The sequence below is a fragment of the Vipera berus genome (assembly GCF_964194415.1).
Source record: "Vipera berus genome assembly, chromosome: 1".
Taxonomy (NCBI): domain Eukaryota; kingdom Metazoa; phylum Chordata; class Lepidosauria; order Squamata; family Viperidae; genus Vipera; species Vipera berus.
Genome location: NC_138202.1, coordinates 291,245,780 through 291,266,113, shown reverse-complemented (window position 1 = coordinate 291,266,113; position 20,334 = coordinate 291,245,780). Strand labels below are relative to the sequence as shown.

Sequence of the window (20,334 nt, the reverse complement as noted above, 5' to 3'; positions counted from 1 at the left end):
TTTGGAATGTGTGGGATTGGAGGTACTGTTCTGAAGAGGATCTACTCCTTCTGTGGATGGTTGTGGTTGGTTGGTTGGTTGGCTGGTTGGTTGGAAAACAGAGGTTAGTATGTGCTTATTTGTGAATGAGAGATGAAATGCTGTCATCATATGCTGTGGTAAGAGAAGTATCTGGCTGGAAAAAAAATGACAAAAGAACTCCAAAAATTTCTTTTCTCCTGAAAAGAAATCATCATGATTGTTGCAGTGTCCCCAGGTCATGTGATCACCTTTTGCAACCTTCTGACAAGAAAAAGTCAACAAGGAAGCAAGATTCACTTGACAACTGTGTTATTAACTTAACTGTGACAAGAAATGTCCTAAAATGGGGCAAAACTTACTTGTGTTGCTTAGCAATAGAAATTTTGGGCTCAATTTTGGTAGTAAGTTGAGGACTACTTGTAATAAAATATTTATCAATTTATCTTTCCAGGTCACCATTCACGATTTATAGAACATTTAAACAAGGAAACAACATTATGGGTAGTAGACATTCCTGTGACATGCAAGGCATAATTTGCATACAGCGTACACACAGCATGTAAGGCGTAATGTGTTCTATCTCACTAAAGTACTTTTAGTACTTTCAGAATTTCTAAAAGCAACCAAGAGCAGGAAGTTTAAACAACAAAAAGAAGAAACAGAATGCTTCCATGTGTCATAAATATTTAAAAGGAGAGGGCATACCATTGATAATCACTGGTGATTTTGTGTGTGTTCATACCTTCACGGGTGAACTGCTAGTGACTCCTGATGACTGCCTGGACTAGTCCCTGCATCGAGGGCTAAATAAACTACACTATAAACAGATTATAAAACTTTCAGAGAAGACCAGTTCTATCATAAAGAGATAGATATATTTTATCCCTCCCTGACTCTTAGGGCCAGGAACTTTTCTCAATTTCATAGAATTGCTTCTATTTTTGAAAGAGAAAAATGTAAGGTTAAAATATTTCCTGTGATAACTCACATTCTGTGGAAGCGTGAATCTCATTATCTGAATTCATTTTAGATTCCATTTTTCTTTAAGGGCTTGATAGATATTCAAAATCTTAAAAGACGATGCAGTAAAAGTGCTACACTCAATTTGCCAGCAAATTTGGAAAACTCAACAGTGGCCACAGGATTGGAAAAGATCAGTTTACATTCCAATTCCAAAGAAAGGCAGTGCCAAAGAATGTTCAAACTATCGCACCATTGCACTCATTTCTCATGCTAGTAAAGTTATGCTTAAAATTCTACAAGCTAGACTCCAGCAGTATGTGGATCGAGAACTACCAGAAGTACAGGCAGGATTTCGAAGAGGCAGAGGAACTAGAGATCAAATTGCTAACATACGCTGGATCATGGAGAAAGCTAGAGAGTTCCAGAAAAACATCTACTTCTGCTTCATTGACTATGCTAAAGCCTTTGATTGTGTGGATCATAACAAACTCTGGCAAGTCCTTAAAGAGATGGGCATACCAGACCATCTTATTTGTCTCTTGAGAAATCTATATGCGGGCCAAGAAGCAACAGTGAGAACTGGACACGGAACCACTGATTGGTTCAAAATTGGGAAAGGAGTCCGGCAAGGCTGTATACTGTCGCCTTGCCTATTTAACTTATATGCAGAGCACATCATGAGAAAGGCAGGGCTAGATGAATCAAAAGTTGGAATTAAGATTGCCGGAAGAAACATCAACAACCTAAGATATGCAGATGATACCACTCTAATGGCAGAAAGTGAAGAAGAACTAAAGAGCCTCTTGTTGCGGGTGAAGAAGGAGAGTGCAAAACTTGGGTTGAAACTAAACATTCAGAAAACCAAGATCATGGCATCCGGCCCTCTCAATTCCTGGCAAATAGATGGGGAAGAAATGGAGGTAGTGACAGATTTTATTTTCCTGGGCTCCAAGATCACTGCAGATGGGGACTGTAGCCAAGAAATTAAAAGACGCTTGCTCCTTGGGAGGAAAGTCATGTCAAATCTAGACAGCACACTAAAAAGCAGAGACATCACCCTGTCAACAAAAGTGCGTATAGTCAAGGCTATGGTCTTCCCAGTTGCAATGTATGGCAGTGAAAGCTGGACCATAAGAAAGGCTGAGCGCCAAAGAATTGAAGCCTTTGAACTATGGTACTGGAGAAGACTCCTGCGAGTTCCTTGGACTGCAAGGCGATCAAACCGGTCAGTCCTAGAGGAGATCAACCCTGACTGCTCTTTAGAAGGCCAGATCCTGAAGCTAAAACTCAAATACTTTGGCCACCTAATGAGAAGGAAGGACTCACTGGAGAAGAGCCTAATGCTGGGAAAGGTTGAGGGCAAGAGAAGAAGGGGACGACAGAGAATGAGGTGGCTGGATGGAGTCATTGAAGCAGTAGGTGTGAGCTTAGATGGACTCCAGAAGATGGTAGAGGACAGGAAGGCCTGGAGGAACATTGTCCATAGGGTCGCGATGGGTCGGACACGACTTCGCAACTAACAACAACAACAGATATCCTAGTGATATATTGGCTGATTAGTTTAACAGCTAATAGCTTACTGGATTTCTTTCTCCTTTCTCAGTACCATAGAATGATTTTATAAACCTTCTGTTTGGGAAGTATTAAGCTTGTTACAGTATCTAGAAAAACAAGGATTCCAATTATTCAGGAAATGGAGAGGTTAAACAGAGAGTTGATAATTTGTTTTCTTACCCTTCTGTGGATTTAACTTTACAGCAAAAATATAATCTCAAAATATATTTTTGAATGATCCCACATGCAAAAGCACAGAGATAGAATGAAATCTTGTTGAAATAGAAAAACAAAAACAAAACATGCCACCTCTTTTTGGCATAATCTCTTTGCACTTATGAGCTGTTTTGGTCCTCAGGGCAGCTGGTGAGAGAGAGATAAGGCAGGCCTTTCATACACTGTTCCTGTGGCTATTTTTTATCTGGCCTATTTTGGTTAAAGAAGTCTGTGCTTAAGAAACAAAAAATAACTTTTCTTTCTCTGACTCCTTTGCTTGTCTTTGCTTGCCATTTCCTGTCCCATACATTTCTGAATAAATCCAATTTTTACTTCAAATATAAGTAATATTTGTTAGTATTCATTGAGATGAATACATTCAGTTGGCTAAGCCTATGTTCTTCCTTCAGGAGCTATATTGTGAGCATTTTTCTTTTTAATGAAATTTCTTTTTAATTCTGTTGAGTTGGTCTTTTAAGCACACTGCTTATGCTTAGAAATTCAAATCTCCCACACACTGTTCTACATGCTTAAGAAATATTAAATCATTCAACATTCAAAGATAATTTGAAAGATATATTTATAATATTATAATAAACAACTACAAGCTTCACTGGAAAATGGCCTGAAATAGTAATGTTAGCTCGTGCTGAGGAATGAAATATCAGGAAATAGCCTAGGCAAGAAAATACCAAGTTCAGAAAAAAAATGCTCCAATGGAAATGAAATATTTACAAAATTACATATATATCTGGATTTTATGGATTCATAGATGAGTAAATTACGTTATCTTTCTGCCTGCCTACAGGGTGAAGCAATTGTCACTGTGTATCTCTTCTTTTGTTATTCCCCTAAACCAGGGGTAGGCAACCTCTGTTCTTTTATGACTCATGGACTTCAATTCCCGGAATTGAAGTCCATGAGTCATAAAAGAGCTGAGGTTGCCTACCCCTGCCCTAAACTAAGATGACACTGTTAACTGCTTGGTTTTGCAATCTCTGCCTCTCCTCCCCCTGCCCAGATGATTTGTGTTCAAAGAGTTTGCTTTGTAAAAATGAAGGGTGTCACCAGGTGCTCTATTGCCACAGCTTTCATATAACTGGTGGTTTAGGGCAGTGGCCCCCAACATTTTGAGCACCAGGGACCAGTTCCGTGCAGAAAGGTTTTTCTGCAGAATGTAGGAGGTGTGGTTTTGCATGCTGCCTGCATCCTGTGGATGGGGCTTCACTTGTTTGTGTGGACCGGTTGCTGGCATGCCGTGGACTGGTGCCAGTCGATGGACTGGGGGTTGGGGACCCTTGGTTTAGGGGCAGGACTATCATTGGATCATTGGTTTCAGGTAGGATTTTATATATGGGTTCTCCAAAAAGCCTGTCCCATAGAATAGGCCCAGTATTAGAGCTGATTTGGATTTAGATTTGTAAAGAATCCAGCTTTTGAACAAACTACAGACAATGCCTTCCATAGGATACTGTTATTCTCTCAACTAGTAGTGCTCAAGCTGTTTCTCAGAAAGTAGTAATTACAGCCATGCACTATAAACTATAAAGGGACACGGTGGCTCAGTGGGTTAGGACGCTGAGCCTGTTGATCAGAAGGTCGGCAGTTTGGCGGGTTGAATCCCGAGTGCCACGTAACAGAGTGAGTGCCTGTTACTCGTCCCAGCTTCTGCCAACCTAGCAGTTCGAAAGCACGTAAAAATGCAAGTAGAAAAATAGGGACCACTACGGTGGGAAGGTAACAGCGCTCCGTGCGCCTTTGGCATCTAGTCATGTTGGCCACATGACCACGGAGACGTCCTCGGACAAACGCTGGCTCTTTGGCTTTGAAATGGAGATGAGCACTGGCCCCTAGAGTCGGAAACGACTAGCACGCATGTGCGGGGGAACCTTTACCTTTACCTTACTATAAACTGACAACTTACAGATGAGCTGCTGAGAAGCCTTACTGGTGTCAGACAAAGTGGTCCATATAAATGCCAAGTCTTGCATTATGGGGTCCAATGCTTTTGTCTTTATCCACAAACAGAGGGATAGAATCAAGATCACGTGAAGTGTTAATACCACTTTACAATGCCTTGGTAAGGCCACACTTGGAATACTGCATCCAGTTTTAGTCACGATGATGTAGAAAAGATGTGGAGACTCTAGAAAGAGTACAGAGAAGAGCAACAAAGATGATTAGTGGACTGGAGGCTAAAACACATAAGGAACGGTTGGTGGAATTGGGTATGTCTAGTTTAATGAAGAGAAGGGCAAAGGGTGACATGATAGCAGTGTTCCAATATCTCAGGGGCTGCCACAAAGAAGAGGGAGTCAAGCTATTATCCAAAGCGCTTGAAGGCAGGATAAGAAGCAATGGATGGAAACTAACCAAAGAGAGAAGCAACCTAGAACTAAGGAGAAACTTCCTGACAGAACAGTTAATCAATGGAACAACCTGCCTCCAGAAGCTGTGAATGCTCCAACACTGGAAATCTTTAAGAAGAGATTGGACAGCCATTTGTCTGAAATGGTATAGGGTTTCCTGCTTGAGCAGGGGGTTGGACTAGATGACCTCCAAGATCCCTTCCAACTTTAATAATAATAATGATGATGATGATGATGATGATGGAACTTAAACTTGCCTCTAGTCTCTAAGATTATATTAGAGCTCAAAAGATAGATAAAAGATACTCTGGCTATCTGTTCCCAGAGCCTAAGAGAAGCCAAATCCACATAACAACCTGTAGAAATAAAAGAGCATTGGAAGAGTCTTCCTGCATGGGATATTGTATAAAAATTGTCCTTATTAAGGGCAGTTGTCTAATGACATCTGTTCAGCAACAGTTCTCCTTGCAGATAAAATACCCATTTGCTACAATAAGCAGAACAAATAATTTGAAATATTTGAAATACAAAATATGTACCTTGTATCTCTTAACCATAACTCCTGAAAATGCCAAAAAAGGGACCAAAAATTTTGGGCCCATCCATTTTGGTCATGTCACATCGTCAGATACATCTCTTATGGCCCTTGAACACAGCAATCGGGATATATTAAAACTGACTGCTTCATTCTGCTATAATACAACCTAACTTGGACTGGCAGGAATAAAAATTGGAGCAGAGCTATATAGCTTTGATTTGAGGAAGAATGATGAGATATAAGGGCCGTAGATAAATGAATAAGGCAATAGCTTATGTCCTGCCTGACTTTTTTTAAAAAATATTTTAGTAAAAACATTCATTGGAATGTTACAGAGCAAAACTTTGATTTCTCTAATCATGTTTAATTCTAATAATACCATTGAACCTCACAGATATCCCCTGGAATGGCAAAGAAGATCCCAGGGCCCTAGTTTGCCCTTGGGGATTTTGTTACTGGCCATGCCACATACTCTCAAAATGTCAAATGAGCCTGTAGCCCAAACAGGTTGGGTACCACTCTCTTGGAGAGCCAGTTTGGTGTAATGGTTAAGGCACCAGGCTAGAAGCTGAGAGACTCCGAGTTCTGGTTCCACCTTAGACAGGAGGCCAGCTGGGTGATCTTGACCAGTCACTCTCAGCCCTAGGAATAAGGCAAGGACAAACCACTTCCAAAATCTTGCCAAAAAATCTGCAGGGACTTATCCAGTCAGTTATAGAGAGTCAAGAATGATTCAAAAGCGCACATGCTCATAAACCCGCTTCCTTGTGACTGTGGGAAAAATATCATAAATTCCACTTTTTGTTTTATGTTCGTCACAGGTGAGTCCAGCTCCCTGCTAACTGCGTATCTTAGACCAGGGGTAGGCAACCTCGGCTCTTTTATGACTCATGGACTTCAACTCCCAGAATTCCTGAGTCAGCAATTCTGGGAGTTGAAGTCCATGAGTCATAAAAGAGCCGAGGTTGACTAACCCTGTCTTAGACTGATTATTCAAAATTTGTTTCTCTAGCTAGCACTTTAGCCCCCATCTTCTGTATTGCTTTGACTTGTTTGCTTTATGAAGAACAAAAATAAATAAATCACCATGTTGGAGGAGCTATAAATCAGACAGCAACTTACAGATGGGCTGCTGAGGAGCCTTATGCTCTCAGACAAAATGTTAGACCTAAAAGCCAAGTGTGTATTACGGGGTCCAATGCTTTTTTCCCCTCCTCATCTCATCAAACAAGAGTTAAGTAGCACTTTTTATCCTCAAAGTTCAAAAAAGAAGTTTTAAAAGTTAAAAATTTCATTTTCTCAGTAATCAGTGTTAGATCAGATTTCAAATTGATGCCATCATTTAGCTTTTTACAGAGTTTTTAGATTTTTAAATTTATTTTGAGCAGTTCACACATAAAGGAAAAAAGGAGAATAAATGTGAAAACAGGCTCTAATCCTGCTTTTCATCCTGCTTTGCCGTGCTTCCTTACTTCCCTTACCTCAGGCTGAAATAAAGTCCTGCTCCTTATTACAATTGATTTTTTGGCAATGCAGATTTCTTCTTTTCCTTATCTCCTGATATGAAAAATATTGTGGTTATAATAAGAAAAAAGGACATCCCTTTTCTTATTTATATCCTTTTTCTTATTTATTATATCCCTAATATTTTTCATATCAAGAGATGCTGGAAGAGAAGAAATCTGCGTTGCCAAAAGAAGAGTTGTAAAAAGGAGCCGGACTAGTAACAAAATCCTCATGGCTCAATATTAGATGAGCAAGCATCCCTTCTCCATTTGTTTTTCCACAAAGCTGCTTTACCCACTCAAATACAAGCAGTGCAGAAATACATATTTCCCCTTGGAGGTTTTCTCAGCATGTATTTTTCTGTTATGTGCTATGTTTGTTTTCTCTCTCTTGATTTTCCTCTTCTTCCCTGCATGATTGTCTTTGTGTACAAACACAAAGACAAGAAATTTTACTCCCTATTTAAGACTACATTAATGCCTATTGATGGTCACTCACAGCAGTCATTTATGTGATCATTTCCAATTGCCTGTAAAAAGAATTTCAGAGAGTGAGGAAAAGCTACAAAAAAGAATGTTAATCCAACTTCTTTCTATATTCCATCAAGTATTAATGATTTTATGGAAAGGTTCCAAGAAACAGAGGAAATCCGACAAGGATAATCCCAGGAGCCTCCTTGTATTCCAGCTGGACTGCACTTTTCCCACACAGAATCTCTTAGCAGGAGGAATTCCTATTGCTAAAAAATATTGCATTGTACAATTTTATTCATCAATTTTGCAAACTTTTCTTGAAAGGATATAGCCTGAAATCATTACAAATAGAAAATAAATTAATAAAGTAACGGCACCAATACTTTAAACAGGTCAACATTATCTTCATATCACACACACACACACACACACACACAAAGATCATGCTGTTTTTAACACTAATATTTAAATATTTGTTCAAAATTGTTTGTTCTAATACAGAATTGAATGCTTAGAAGAGCATTCAATGGAAAAAGTCTACAAGTTCCCATTATGTAGATTGTCATTTCCATTTCACATCTTTCAATTACATTTTAAACCTTGACCTCCTGAAAGGTGGAATATCAATCTAATAAAAAAACAAATTGATAATGAAAAAGGCAGATTTAAATAAACTTCAGATGTCACAATGTCCATCAGTTCATCATGTAGTCCACAGTTTTTAATACTGTAATAAAAAAGGAAAAGACATCCATCAGTATCTCTTTCTTTCTGAAACGTGATTGGATTTTCTTTTTCAAGTTTGCACACACATTGTGCAATAAGCTCAGTAATTGCACATCACATCAAATGGTATTTGTAAATTAAAAGCTGCACTTCCTACCACTAACAAATCTATTCCAGGATTATCCAGTTCCAGAAGTGTGAACAGCTACTGATTTACAGTATTTAGTCAATTTCTATGGCTACTCATCTCAATTCAATTGAATCTGAAAAATATTACAATTAAAACCATTGTTGAAAGAACAATCTTCATCAGGGTCCAGTCCAAGCTGGAAATAAACAAAATGGAGACTGCTTTAGAAATAAGGTTGTGGTTTATTAAAGAGCAGAGCCAGACAAAAAGATGGCTCTGGGAAACCTGACCACCTGTAGCTGGGAGTGGTGGGTTTTTATACCTTCTTGAACTTTTGTTTGGAGTTCTTCCCGTTTGAGGCTTTGTATTTCTTGTGTCATGTACTTTGACTTGAGTCTGAGTGTGCCCTTTTGGTATTGATGGGTTAATACTATTATGTTTCCTATCTTTAGAATTAGGGTAAAGGTATGTAAATTTTAGGGATCTTTGTCTTCCTAATTTCTTCAGTTTCTAGCTGAAAGGCTCAAACCTTTCTGAAAGGATTATTGAATTTGTATTTCTAAAAGCTGGCCTCTGCTGAGTTTTCTGCTTAAGTGAGAGGGGCTGGGGCTGGTTTCTGTCCCCTTTTTAAAGATCTTTTCCATTATTCCTTTGGGAAAATATATTCTGCCTTTTTAATAGTCCCCAAAATATTTCTTTCTCTGGATTCTTCCCACACCATAGAACCATAAGTTAAAAATAATATATATAGCCAATTAAGATTTATCATAATAATTACATAAATTAACAGTGCAACCAGCTTTCAGGATCCCAGGGTAGGTATATAGCCCTTCATACACTGTTTAATTTCAACTTCCATTCTACCTCAATGATGGTATGTCTGATAAGAAATCATGTTCAACAAGATCTGAAAACCCAAAGACACTGGCACCTTTGCGTTAAGTAGTGAAAATGTGTGGACTTCACCAAAAAAGGGAGATTGATAATCTGACCGTAAAAAGTGGCTGACAAGTATTACTTTTAAATTGAGTTTATACAACACATTAAGCCAAAATGTGATTTGCCTGTTTGTGGCTTTACATGTCATGTGAACCAAAATAATGTGATTTCTAAACTGTGACTTTTATGGTTTAGCATGTTTTGTGAATGTATATTCTTCATGTGGGTTCAAAGCTGTGGAGTTCAAGAGGCCCTTTATTGGATAGTCATCAATTATGTTGCCTCATAGCTCCCATCTTGCTCAACTACAGGCTAAGCAGCAAGTTAACTCAAAAAGGGAGCTATTAACACCCCCATATTGTGCTGCTCTTAAAGTCTATCCCCCCCCCCCCCCGCAAAAGGGTCCATTTAAGATTCCAGTAGAATGCAGCCACATGTTCTTCCTCTGGGATACACTAGTATGTACCAGTAGTGCCCCTTGGATTCTAAGACAAATTCTGCACAAAACTACTCATGAACACAAATCTGGCATCTGAGCTAAGAACAAGAACAAAGTAATTACACTTCAACTTCCTAGGGCACTCTTGTTAGATTTGAAAGAGAAAAAAAAATTGAACATAACACTCGTTAACTCATAAGGCATTTGTAATTATTTCTGACACCGAACCTTCATCCGCAGAAGCCACCTCCCTTCCCCTGCCTTCCCAACAGAATCCTCCCATCAATCAGGTCATGCATCTGACGAAATAAATAACGCATTTGGAAAGATGTTACCAAACTACTCCCGCCTTTTTTTTGCTACCCTAGATTGAGCAGGTTTTCCTAAAAATGGAGCAACCGCTCCTTAGCAGCCCCATCCAGCCGCTCCTCTCCACGTTCGGCCGGTACGAAGAGCAACTACGCTTCCCAGGGTAACCCGCGGCGACGTTAGCCCAGGAGCACTCTGGGCAGCGTAGTCCCTTCTTCTATATATGGGCACGAAGCGGCATCCTTTCCACATTATGCAGATGAGGAGGCGGGTCTCTTGAGCCCGCGTACAAGAGAGCTATGGAAGGATGACCAATAGGCGGCGAGCAGAGCAGTTGTCGGATGCGGCAACTGTGTACCTTCTGTATGAGAAGGCGGGGAAGAAGGCGCCTTCGCCGGCCGAGCCGTTTCCTCCTTTCCTCCTCGCATGTGTCTTGCAAACGAGGAGGGAACATTCGCCTGCGGGAGCCATGTCTGAAAGCGGCTCCGCGTCCGCCGCCGCCGCCGCCATCCCTAACGGTGGGAGCGCCGCTCGGCATCCCGGCAACCTAGTCACTGTAGTCCTGGGAGCACAATGGGGCGACGAAGGGAAGGGGAAAGTGGTGGATCTGCTCGCGCAGGACGCGGACATCGTCTGCAGGTGCCAGGTGAGCGCCCCGATGGGCCGACGGGGGTGTCACCTTGCAGCCGCCTGGAGGGGAAGCTTTTGCTGGCACAAGACAAAGGCGGCAGCGGCGGAATCCAGAGGCACCTTTGGAGCCTTTCCCGCCTTAATTGCGAGAGAGAGAGGCTGCCGAGCGCTGGGTCGGTTAATTGCCCCCCCCTCCGTCTCTGTGCCTCTCGGGGCTTGCTTGTCCTCCGTCCGCCCCGCTTTTCTCACCACGGAAGGCTTCCCGGGTACGTATATAGCGTGATCGCACCAGTGTCTGGTTCGCCACAGTCTTCCGCTACCCGGAGGTTTCCCGTGCAGAAGATGCCGCGCGAGTTCCCGTCCCCCCCCCCCCCCCCGCCGACGCTGCTTTATGACGGGACCCGGACCGCGGCAACCTCTTCCTCTTTTTGCTTCTCCCTCGGCGAGCCCGGTACGGCCATTTCCCGCCTGGGGAAAGGTGGGAGCGGCTTTGTCGCCCGCCAGTCCGTTGTCCCTTGTTCCTGCAGTGCAGTAGGGCGCATGATTTGGGCGAGGCAGAAAAGCCTTTGCAGGACCAAACGTAGGAATGAGTAGAAGAGCGATGGTGACGGGTGGGGAGGCCTTTGCTCTCCCGTTACCGGGGGGGGGGGCGGGATCTGTCCTTGTCTCGCTTCCATCCTAAATTCGCCGATATGCCAAGAATGAATACATTGGGTTCCGTTCTCGTTGTGCGTCGATTACATAGAGAGCGTCAGGTTTTCCTCCCGCCTGAGCAGGCGACCAGTGATCCAACACGTCTTTTTTTTTCTGGTGCGAAAATATACCGAGATTCTACATCTTCCCATATGTGACCGTTCTGATACTATTCCTATCGGTTAGGTATACCTGAGGGGCGGTGGGAGTGATATTAAGAGCAGGCAGTGCAATCCACCAGGATTATGGTTAAAAGAGTTGTCTGTAGTTAGGCATTTTACAGGAATTGACTTAGTCCATACGTAGATCATGAAATGAAATTACGATTTGAAATAGAATTTACTCCTATACTTGGCTAATATTCAAAGCTAAATCCATCTCTGCCCAAGAAATTTGTAATTTTATCTTCACCGGGTTCTCCAGTCTTCAAAAATGATAAACATTGAAGAGCCTGTCTATGCAAGTACTATATGAATGTTCTGTGTCTATTCTTTCATCTGTTTATTTCAAACAGGCTCAGACTAGGAAAAGGTTTCTCAGTCATAATGTCATGAAATAGTAGTTTCATGCTTTTTGTTTGTTTGTTTGTGTGTGCATGCCTTTGAGTCAGAGTTGACTTCTGGTAAATGCTTGGACTAATCCCTGTAGGTTTTTTTGGCAAGGTTTTCTGGAAATGGTTTGTCATTGCTTCTTTCCTAGGGCTGAGAGAGAGTGACTGGCTTAAGGTAACCCAGCTGGCTTTGTGCCTAAGGTAGGACTAGAACTCATGCTCTCCTGGTCTCTACCCTGATGCCTCCTCCTCTGCATCAACCTTAGCTGTCTCTAAGTTCCATGTTTAGAAGTTAAAAACTAGATTGCCTACAACAGCTAGATGAATTTTAAACTTGCAGAAACTGAGTAGGCTTCATTGTCTGCTTTGTGTATCTTACAGCAAAACCTTGACACTCTTTTTTGTTTGTTTCTAAAGAAACAAAAACAAAGAACACTCACTGGTTTAGGAATGCTAAAGCCTGTTTTCTTCCAGTCATCTGCTTTATGGATCTTTGGCAGTATTAGTCTGAAAAATTTTCTCCTATAACTACAGAATTGTAGCACTGAAAACTATGGACATTTTGGTAATAGGAACAAAGATCAGAAACCTAAAAGATTAGTTAAAATTAGGCTTTTCTTTTTTACGGCATCAAAAACAAGCAGGTATTCATATTTAAAGAATGGATTTCATTGTTTCATGTAACAGATTTTTAACATTTATCTTGAAAGACATCTCAGAAGGTCAGAGAAACTTCCAGACCGGCCAGGGTTTTTTTGTTAAATGCAGAAAAGGAAAGGTAATAATAATGAATCCAGCTCAGGGACCTTGGCCTATGACAAATTTGTGAAATGCTTCAAGGATAAATCACTTGTATTGATATTGACTGGAATGTTGCTTTCAATATATTGCATACAAAGTATCCTGTACCTCTTTTTGTTTAATATATGAGACTGTTTTCAGTTTTTTTAGACCTAAAGATGTGTATCTTGTCTTCCATATGCTATCTTGACTTCTGATTATTTTGGCTTAATAAATATATGGGCAAAGAGGATTATTTGATTGAAGCCAAGATATAGTGAAATGATGTCTGCATAATGGAGTGATGCTATCAGCCTTGAAGGAAACATTGATCCCCCCATTCCTGAATATGTTTTTTGCTGTCCTGATAATAACGCGCCCCCCCTCCATTTTTTGAGGAAATTGCACTATTTGAAAAAGTAGTACTGTATTTTTGCAGCTATAGATATTTTTGAGGAGCCTTGATATAGGTTCAGACATAGTTTGGGGTAGAATCAACCAAGCCAAGTAGAGAGCTTCGTGCAAGATAGAGTCAGAGGTAGTGTTATGTTATTGATCTTGCTTGGTCTTTTAATAACCATAACCATCTGTTATGCTGTTCTCTGTAAGTTACACGGACTGCACTAAAATGAATCTACTATTGCTTGCAGGGATATCTCAGAGAGAAGTTATTTGGTAACTGCATTCTGGCAAATCCCAACTTTGTCCCAACTATTATTTAACATCTATAATAAGGCTGCTGGAGATGGTTGTCAAGACTTCAGGGGCTAAGTATAATCAATATGCCAAATGATACTCAGTTTCCTTCCATATTACTCATACAGAAGAGACTATATGGTGTTGTGAAACAGGATAAATGATGAAGAGGGTTATGAAGTAAACAGTTTGAGTCCTGAGAGCATGGAGAGCTCATGCAGGGAGGGGTTTTTTAGGAATTCTAAATGGGATTGCACTTTCTCAGAAAGCAATAAGTAGTTTCGGCATGTGTTTTTGAAGTCTTTGGCATTGGAGGCCTAGGTGGCCTATGCAGCCAGAGATTGCCTGTGATCAGCTTTGGTTAGGGTAGTAATTGTTGTTATAGCAACTAGGACAGGCAGTCTAGGCTAATGTTTACACACCAGTACCCTTGCATTTGGATTATTATGCTGAATGCAGAATTTCCATTTGATCAAATTGTAGCTCGTTGGAATGCAGTAGTCAAGTTGTTAGATGGGACACTTACCTATAGTCATGTTACACCTCATTTGAAGCAACTGCACTGACTTCCAGTTAGTTATTGAACCAAGTTCAAGGATTTTTTTTATAACTCATACATCACTGAATAACTTGGGACTGTTACAGACTTGGTTAAGCATTAAGATCATTTGGGAAATTAGAAAAGGATTATATTTCTTTTTTTAATTCCAGCTACTTCATGACAGTACACCTCTGAATGATATAAATATGCTTTGTTAAAAGTTAGGAAGCAAAATTAAGATACCTATTCTCTTATTCAAATTCTTTGCAACAAATTTGAGCAGAAAATAATGTGCCATGTCTATGATCTAGTGGAGTTTATTTTGTGTTGGAGGGGGTGCTTATTTTTTACAACAGCTCTCCCCACTCTACTATCCTGTTATAGAAAGGTTTCAAGCAAAGTTGCTCAAGGACTCTTTGAATGTTTGTTAGAAATTTACCGTAGTTATCTCGGGCAATTTTTGTCTGTTGGATAAGATATTGATACTGTATTGTACTTTTTTCTTTCGTAATACTTATTTTGTAATTCCAAACACATTGTATAAGAAACTGCTACCAGAGGTGAATAATGACATTTTATCCTTTATTTGCCCTTAGTTATTCAAATAATTTTATGCCACTCTCTTTTGATAACTCCTCTTCTAAATCTGCCAGTAATTATATCTGCAACTTTATTATATGCTTCCCCTGAAAAGCTTTTTAATATTTCTCACATCGTAGGAATTATATGCTGCTAATTTAGGCTGAAATCCAGAATGTTATTTAGAAATGAACCCTAATGAATTCAGGAAAATATGCATTTCTATGTAAATATACACGGACTTTGCACTTTACAATACAGCGTGGCAATAATGAACTTATTTTCTATTCTAAAGTGTTAACCTATGAGATTACTATATCATTTTCCCTTGAAGCATATTTATGTAACAGTTGTGCATGCTGATGAAATTGGATATTTTAGAACTATCAACGAGTGGTCAGCTCATTCACATCTAGCAATCTGAGCCAACATTATTTTTTAAATGATTCTGCCATTGCAGTCATAAAGCAAAGTTTTACCACAAAATTTTGTTCTGATTAAAATGGCATATTAAAATAAATGTGATAGCAGCATCTATTTGCCTTTATTTAATAGCAGTCCTAAGAATTCAGTATGATTATGAGAGTTGTGTTAGATTCCAGACATTTACTGTCTGATATATTTGTAATTAGAATATCTGTTATTGTTTACGGATGTGTATATAGTAGTTGCAATGAGAACGTGGCCTGTTCCTGCAGTTGTGTTTCTTTAGATTTGATACATTTGGCTGATGAGCATTTTAATGTCTCCTAATTATATTAACTGATTGCATATAAGTATGTGAACTTGACAAGGGAAAGAATTTGGAGATGTTGCCTGAATATCTTTCTGATCCAAGTGAATCAAACTATTGTTACAGTAATATCATCATTTCTTCTCCTTTTTTGCTACTCCACAATACAACTATTGGGGATTCCATGCATGTTAGAATCTCTGTCTGCAAGATCAGTATAAGTATCATATGCTTAACATACATTTTGTGAAATGCCATGAAGGTCATATTTAGTGGAAAGACAGTAACTGAAAGGTTTCTAGTTTGATTTTTGAAGCATGATTTAATTAACAAGGTATTATCTAAATTTATAGTTTAGTTTAATAGTTTAAATTTGTTCAGTAATTTATAGTTTAATACAGGGGTCCCCAACCCCTGGGCTGTGGCCCACTACCAGCCCACAGTCCATTTGGAACCAGGATGTGCAAGGGGCCAGTGAGCATGTGCTCTCATGCTTGCGTGCAAAGATCCATTTGCATGAGCAGCAGATACTCGCATGTGAAGGTCCATTTGTGTGGTAGAGCTTCACAGAAATAGAGCTGTGCCTGCTTGCGCACTTGCCTGCAACTCACACATAACCATCCCCTCTGCCCACCCACCCCCGGTTCGCCAATCCAGAAAGTTTGGGGACCGCTGGTTTAATACATAAAATATTGATCTTCTCCAGTATGTCCAAATCATTTTTTGTTCTAGTGGTGTCAGCTGACCTTTAGATTACATTATGGTACACCCAGAAAATGGACAAGATTAGAACAAAGCCAAACCTGATATATTTTAAATTAATTAAACACATTTATATTGTGTGGAGTCCACTCTTCCCCCTCTTTTTATGTTATTAATGTGAGATTGATACTAAAGGTTGAAATGTCCTTTCAGAAGTAGAACATAGTTTTAGTTAGTTGCATTCCTCACAGAGATGGCTAATTAGACTATTACTAAAAAGTAGTTTAATGTCATGAATTTTGTTGTTTTCTTTGTATCAGTGGCTCCACTGAGACTAAGGACAAGTTGCTTATTCTTTATTTACCACTCTTAATAGTTAATTCCTTTGTCTCAAGAAATTAGCTAATATAAACATGAGATATTTTCATATGCATGTAATGTTTTTTGGAGTTCTAGTCAGTGAAGATGAATTAATGATTTCAAAAAACAAACCAGATGTTTAATTTAAATCAGTTATATATATTCAAGATTTCAAAACTCTAAAAAATGTTTCATAAAAATAATGGCGAACCTCTATGTTTAAAGCATGGAAGTCTTCAGGATTTTACTGAGTTTTGTCAAAATGATGAAAAGATTGGCATACTATTGTGTCATAAGGTTCATCCTTTTTGAATGTGCCTGCCACTTCATGTTGTATGTACAAATGCTTGTGCGGCTTGTGCCACATAAGCAGTAATAAATAACCTCTTTGCTCTGTGTTCACAGGAATTCAGATTCTTATAGAGAGAGATGAGTTGCTTGTCACTGTTTACATTCTTAGTTCTACGCTGGTTTATGTTACTTGAGCAGTGCTTTATGCCTGTGCTAAAATAAACAAAAGTGGATCAGTTTTCATGTGTCTCCAGAGTGGTAGCTGTGTTAGTCTTTTACATCAAACCTAATAAATAAAAACTCTTAAAAGATTCCCCATCCAAACACAACACTAACCATCTGAATTGAAGGGAGCATGAACATAGGATGTGGGTGTAAGATTACCATTTGGATCAATCTATCACATATGCTAAGCCTCAAATTACCCCTGAGGACTGTCTGAAGATTCTTATATTTGAGCAAAAAATTTAGCGTGGTATCAGTTTCATTTGTTAATCAAATAAAAAAAATGCTTCCCTGTATCTTGAATATGTATGAATTCATCCATCTGTGAAATCTTAGCTCATATGTGTAGTTACAAACAACAGATAATGATGCTAATAAGATTTGTATGCAAGTGAAAATGTATTGATTTAAATGACTGAGAGGTCATTGACAGAAAGTAATATTGATAATAAGACAACAAATGCTGTTTCTCCAGCAAATGCTCAAATGTGTCAAAGGTTATTTATATATATATATATATATTAACGTTTCACCTAGATGAAATTTCAACCTAATTCTTAATTTCTCACTTTTCAATTTGCCACACCTAAAGAGGTTTCACAAAGCATACAGCCATAATGGAGGATTATCTCCATCTTTAGATAATAGTGGACAACTGGTGGGTTTTTTTTGGGGGGGGAGGGAAAATTTACACTCTGGTTTTATTGGATAGTACAACACATCCAATGGGAAGAGGAATACTTCTGAGTTCCTTTTGGAATTAAATACTTTATTTTGAATGAATGAAAGAGAAAATATAAAATGAATTAATGAGATTCTCAAATAAAGTATAGACAGATGCACAAGAGACTTTCTGTCTTGTGGTATTAATGTCCATTTCTATAAATATCCCTATAAACAATACTGTATCGAAAAATTGGCTTTGGAAATTTAATTCAGTATTCAATTAGTACACTGTCAAATATTCAATGCTAGCATAGTTATAAGCCTTCTTTCTTGGAAGATTTCAATGGCCATGCTGAAGTTGCTACCTACAGATATTACTAGACTTAGGATCACAATTGAGCCTATAATTTTGATTGTAAGTTGTTGTGGTAATTAAGTGAGACACCCACATGACCAGCTCACACAGTGACTGCAATCCCAGCTCTCCCACTTGCGATTGTTAAGCAGGGTTGGCAAAATTGCTGCAGGCAGCTTTACTTCTATGGGCAGAAGGAAATTGCAACGCTGGGCTTGAGAAGAGAAGTTTGGATCTTTATGATCTACTAGAGTTTTCCTCCCCTTTGTGTGCAGAATGGCTGTGTGAGGGTCCATAAGGGGCAAAGTAAATCTGATAGGCAGCCCTTCCATTTTGAAAGACAACTGGCTGAAAAAGTCCATGTCAAAAACCAAGTGGGATTTGTTGCAAGAAGCATTTGTAGCCAGTCTGGCTCCAAATATTCCTTGTTGCAAGCACCCTATGCCACACTCTTTAACAGTGACAGGGCTGCTGGCCAGAGGGACTCCATCTCGTGAGGTGAAACCAATCTGGCAGGCAGACTTCCATTCCCAAACAAACTGGCTGAAAAAGGTTTGTCCCAAAAAGGATCCCGATGGGCCTTTTTCAGCTAATCCGCTCCCCTCCCGGAGCCAGGAGTCCTGACAGCAGCTGGCAATGGCTTGTGCCCTTCCCTTCTGACTTCCTCATTGACTTTGACTTTTTAGGGAAACTGGCAGGGAAGATTTCAAATGTGATCATATGATCTCAAGGTACTTGACAGCCGCATGCGGCTCTTTCAGCTGTCTCCTGCGGCTCCCAGTCCTCTGCCATGTGCAGTCCAAAAAAAAAAAGTGGGACTAAAAAAGTTCAACCAATCAATTCAAATATGCAGGGTAGGTGCATATCTCGCCTTGGCTCTACTCTTCAGTCAAACCCTGTTCTGTGCATGTGCGCATGTACGCACATGTGCACACATTTTTTGTGGCTCCCAGTTTTTCCTTTTGTGAGGCAACCGGTTCCGAGTGGCTCTTTCAATGTTTCAGGTTGCTGACTCCTGACCTATTGTAAGTGCGAATGGCTTGCCAAGAGCCCAGATCTCACTCACATGGCCACAGGAGCGCTGCAATGGCTGTAAACTTCAAGCATGAGTCGTAAGCCCCAACTTTCAGTGTCATCATAATTTCAAAAAGGTGTTGAATGAATGGTCGTTAAGCAAAGATTACCTGCAAAAGCAATTCAGGAGTACCTGTAACCCATCATGACCATGGAACCTTTCTTAGTAAGCTCTGGCACATCACTGATGTGGAAGGGAACTTGAAATTCTTGACTGGGGCTGGGCAGCATTTCACAGGTAACAACAACTCTCACGCTGCTCATGGCATCCCCTCCCCCAGAGCCCACCAAGCTGGATATGTGAAGTAGGTGAGGGCCATGTGCTGGCCACTTCCAGGTAATGATGCATTTCTTCATTCCTCACGAAGGATGACACTTCCCCAGCTGCGACACTTCCCCAGCTGTGTTTCTTGCCTATTTTTCTCCCTCCCACTTCTCAAATATTTTCCCACCACTGTTCTTAGGAAGGAAGGAAGGAAGGAAGGAAGGAAGGAAGGAAGGAAGGAAGGAAGGAAGGAAGGAGGGAGAGGGTCTGAGGGAAGTCCTGCTTTAGTCCTGCCCTGCTGCCCTTTCACCATCCCCTTGCCCCCTCCCCCTAGCCTATCCTGGGGGGGTTGTCTCCCATCCTATTGCTAAGGAAGCTTTGGATACAAAGCCAGGTCTCCTCACATGAAAAGGGAGCGGGCCTCCGTATTGACTTTGCCCTCGTACCCATCATGAGCAACCTGGCTAAGGAGAGCAAGCACAGCAGCAGCAGCCTTGAGGAGGAGGTAAGTGCAGCTGGGCGCACCCTTGGGGAAGTGGGGCTGGGCTTAGTGCCGTGGGTGCTTGAAGGCTGGGATGGGCATTTGCCCTCTGTGCCACCGTCCAGCCCCCCAAGCCCCCCGCATGACCTAAGAGGAACAGTGAGGCTCCTCCAGTGGAACATGCCTTGGTACTTGCCCCGGTCCCATCTCCTTCTGCCAGAGAACCTCAGATCTGTCCCACTCCTGCCCAGGCCCCCATAGGCACTCTTGACGCAAATGATGTAGAGCTGGCCATGCCCACCCAGTAAGCCACACGCACTCCAGCCACGCCCACCCAGTAGGCTGTGCCCACCCTGGCCACACCCACCTAGCCCCCCCCCCCCGAGGGCAACCACAATGCTGATGCGGCCCTCAATGAAATTGAGTTTGACACCCCTGCTCTAGGAGGTAGGCTGTCCACTGTTTAGTAGCCTTCATACTCTGGAAATTATTTCTTATTTTGAGTTAGGATTTCCCTTTATGTCGCTTTT

General features: G+C 40.6%; 1 protein-coding gene across 2 annotated transcripts in view; it reads left to right on the top strand.

Moving 5' to 3' along the window:
* Positions 1-10,490: 10,490 nt before the first annotated feature.
* Positions 10,491-20,334, top strand: part of ADSS2 (adenylosuccinate synthase 2) — a gene marked incomplete at its 5' end in the record, with an annotated part of 33,045 nt that continues 23,201 nt past the window's right edge. Inside the window, one exon of one of the 2 annotated variants that reach the window (XM_081340272.1) lies at positions 10,491-10,829. In XM_081340272.1, coding sequence (XP_081196398.1) covers positions 10,491-10,829 — 339 coding nt within the window. The remainder of the gene's footprint in view (positions 10,830-20,334) is intronic. The other variant, XM_081340273.1, reaches the window with a different exon arrangement.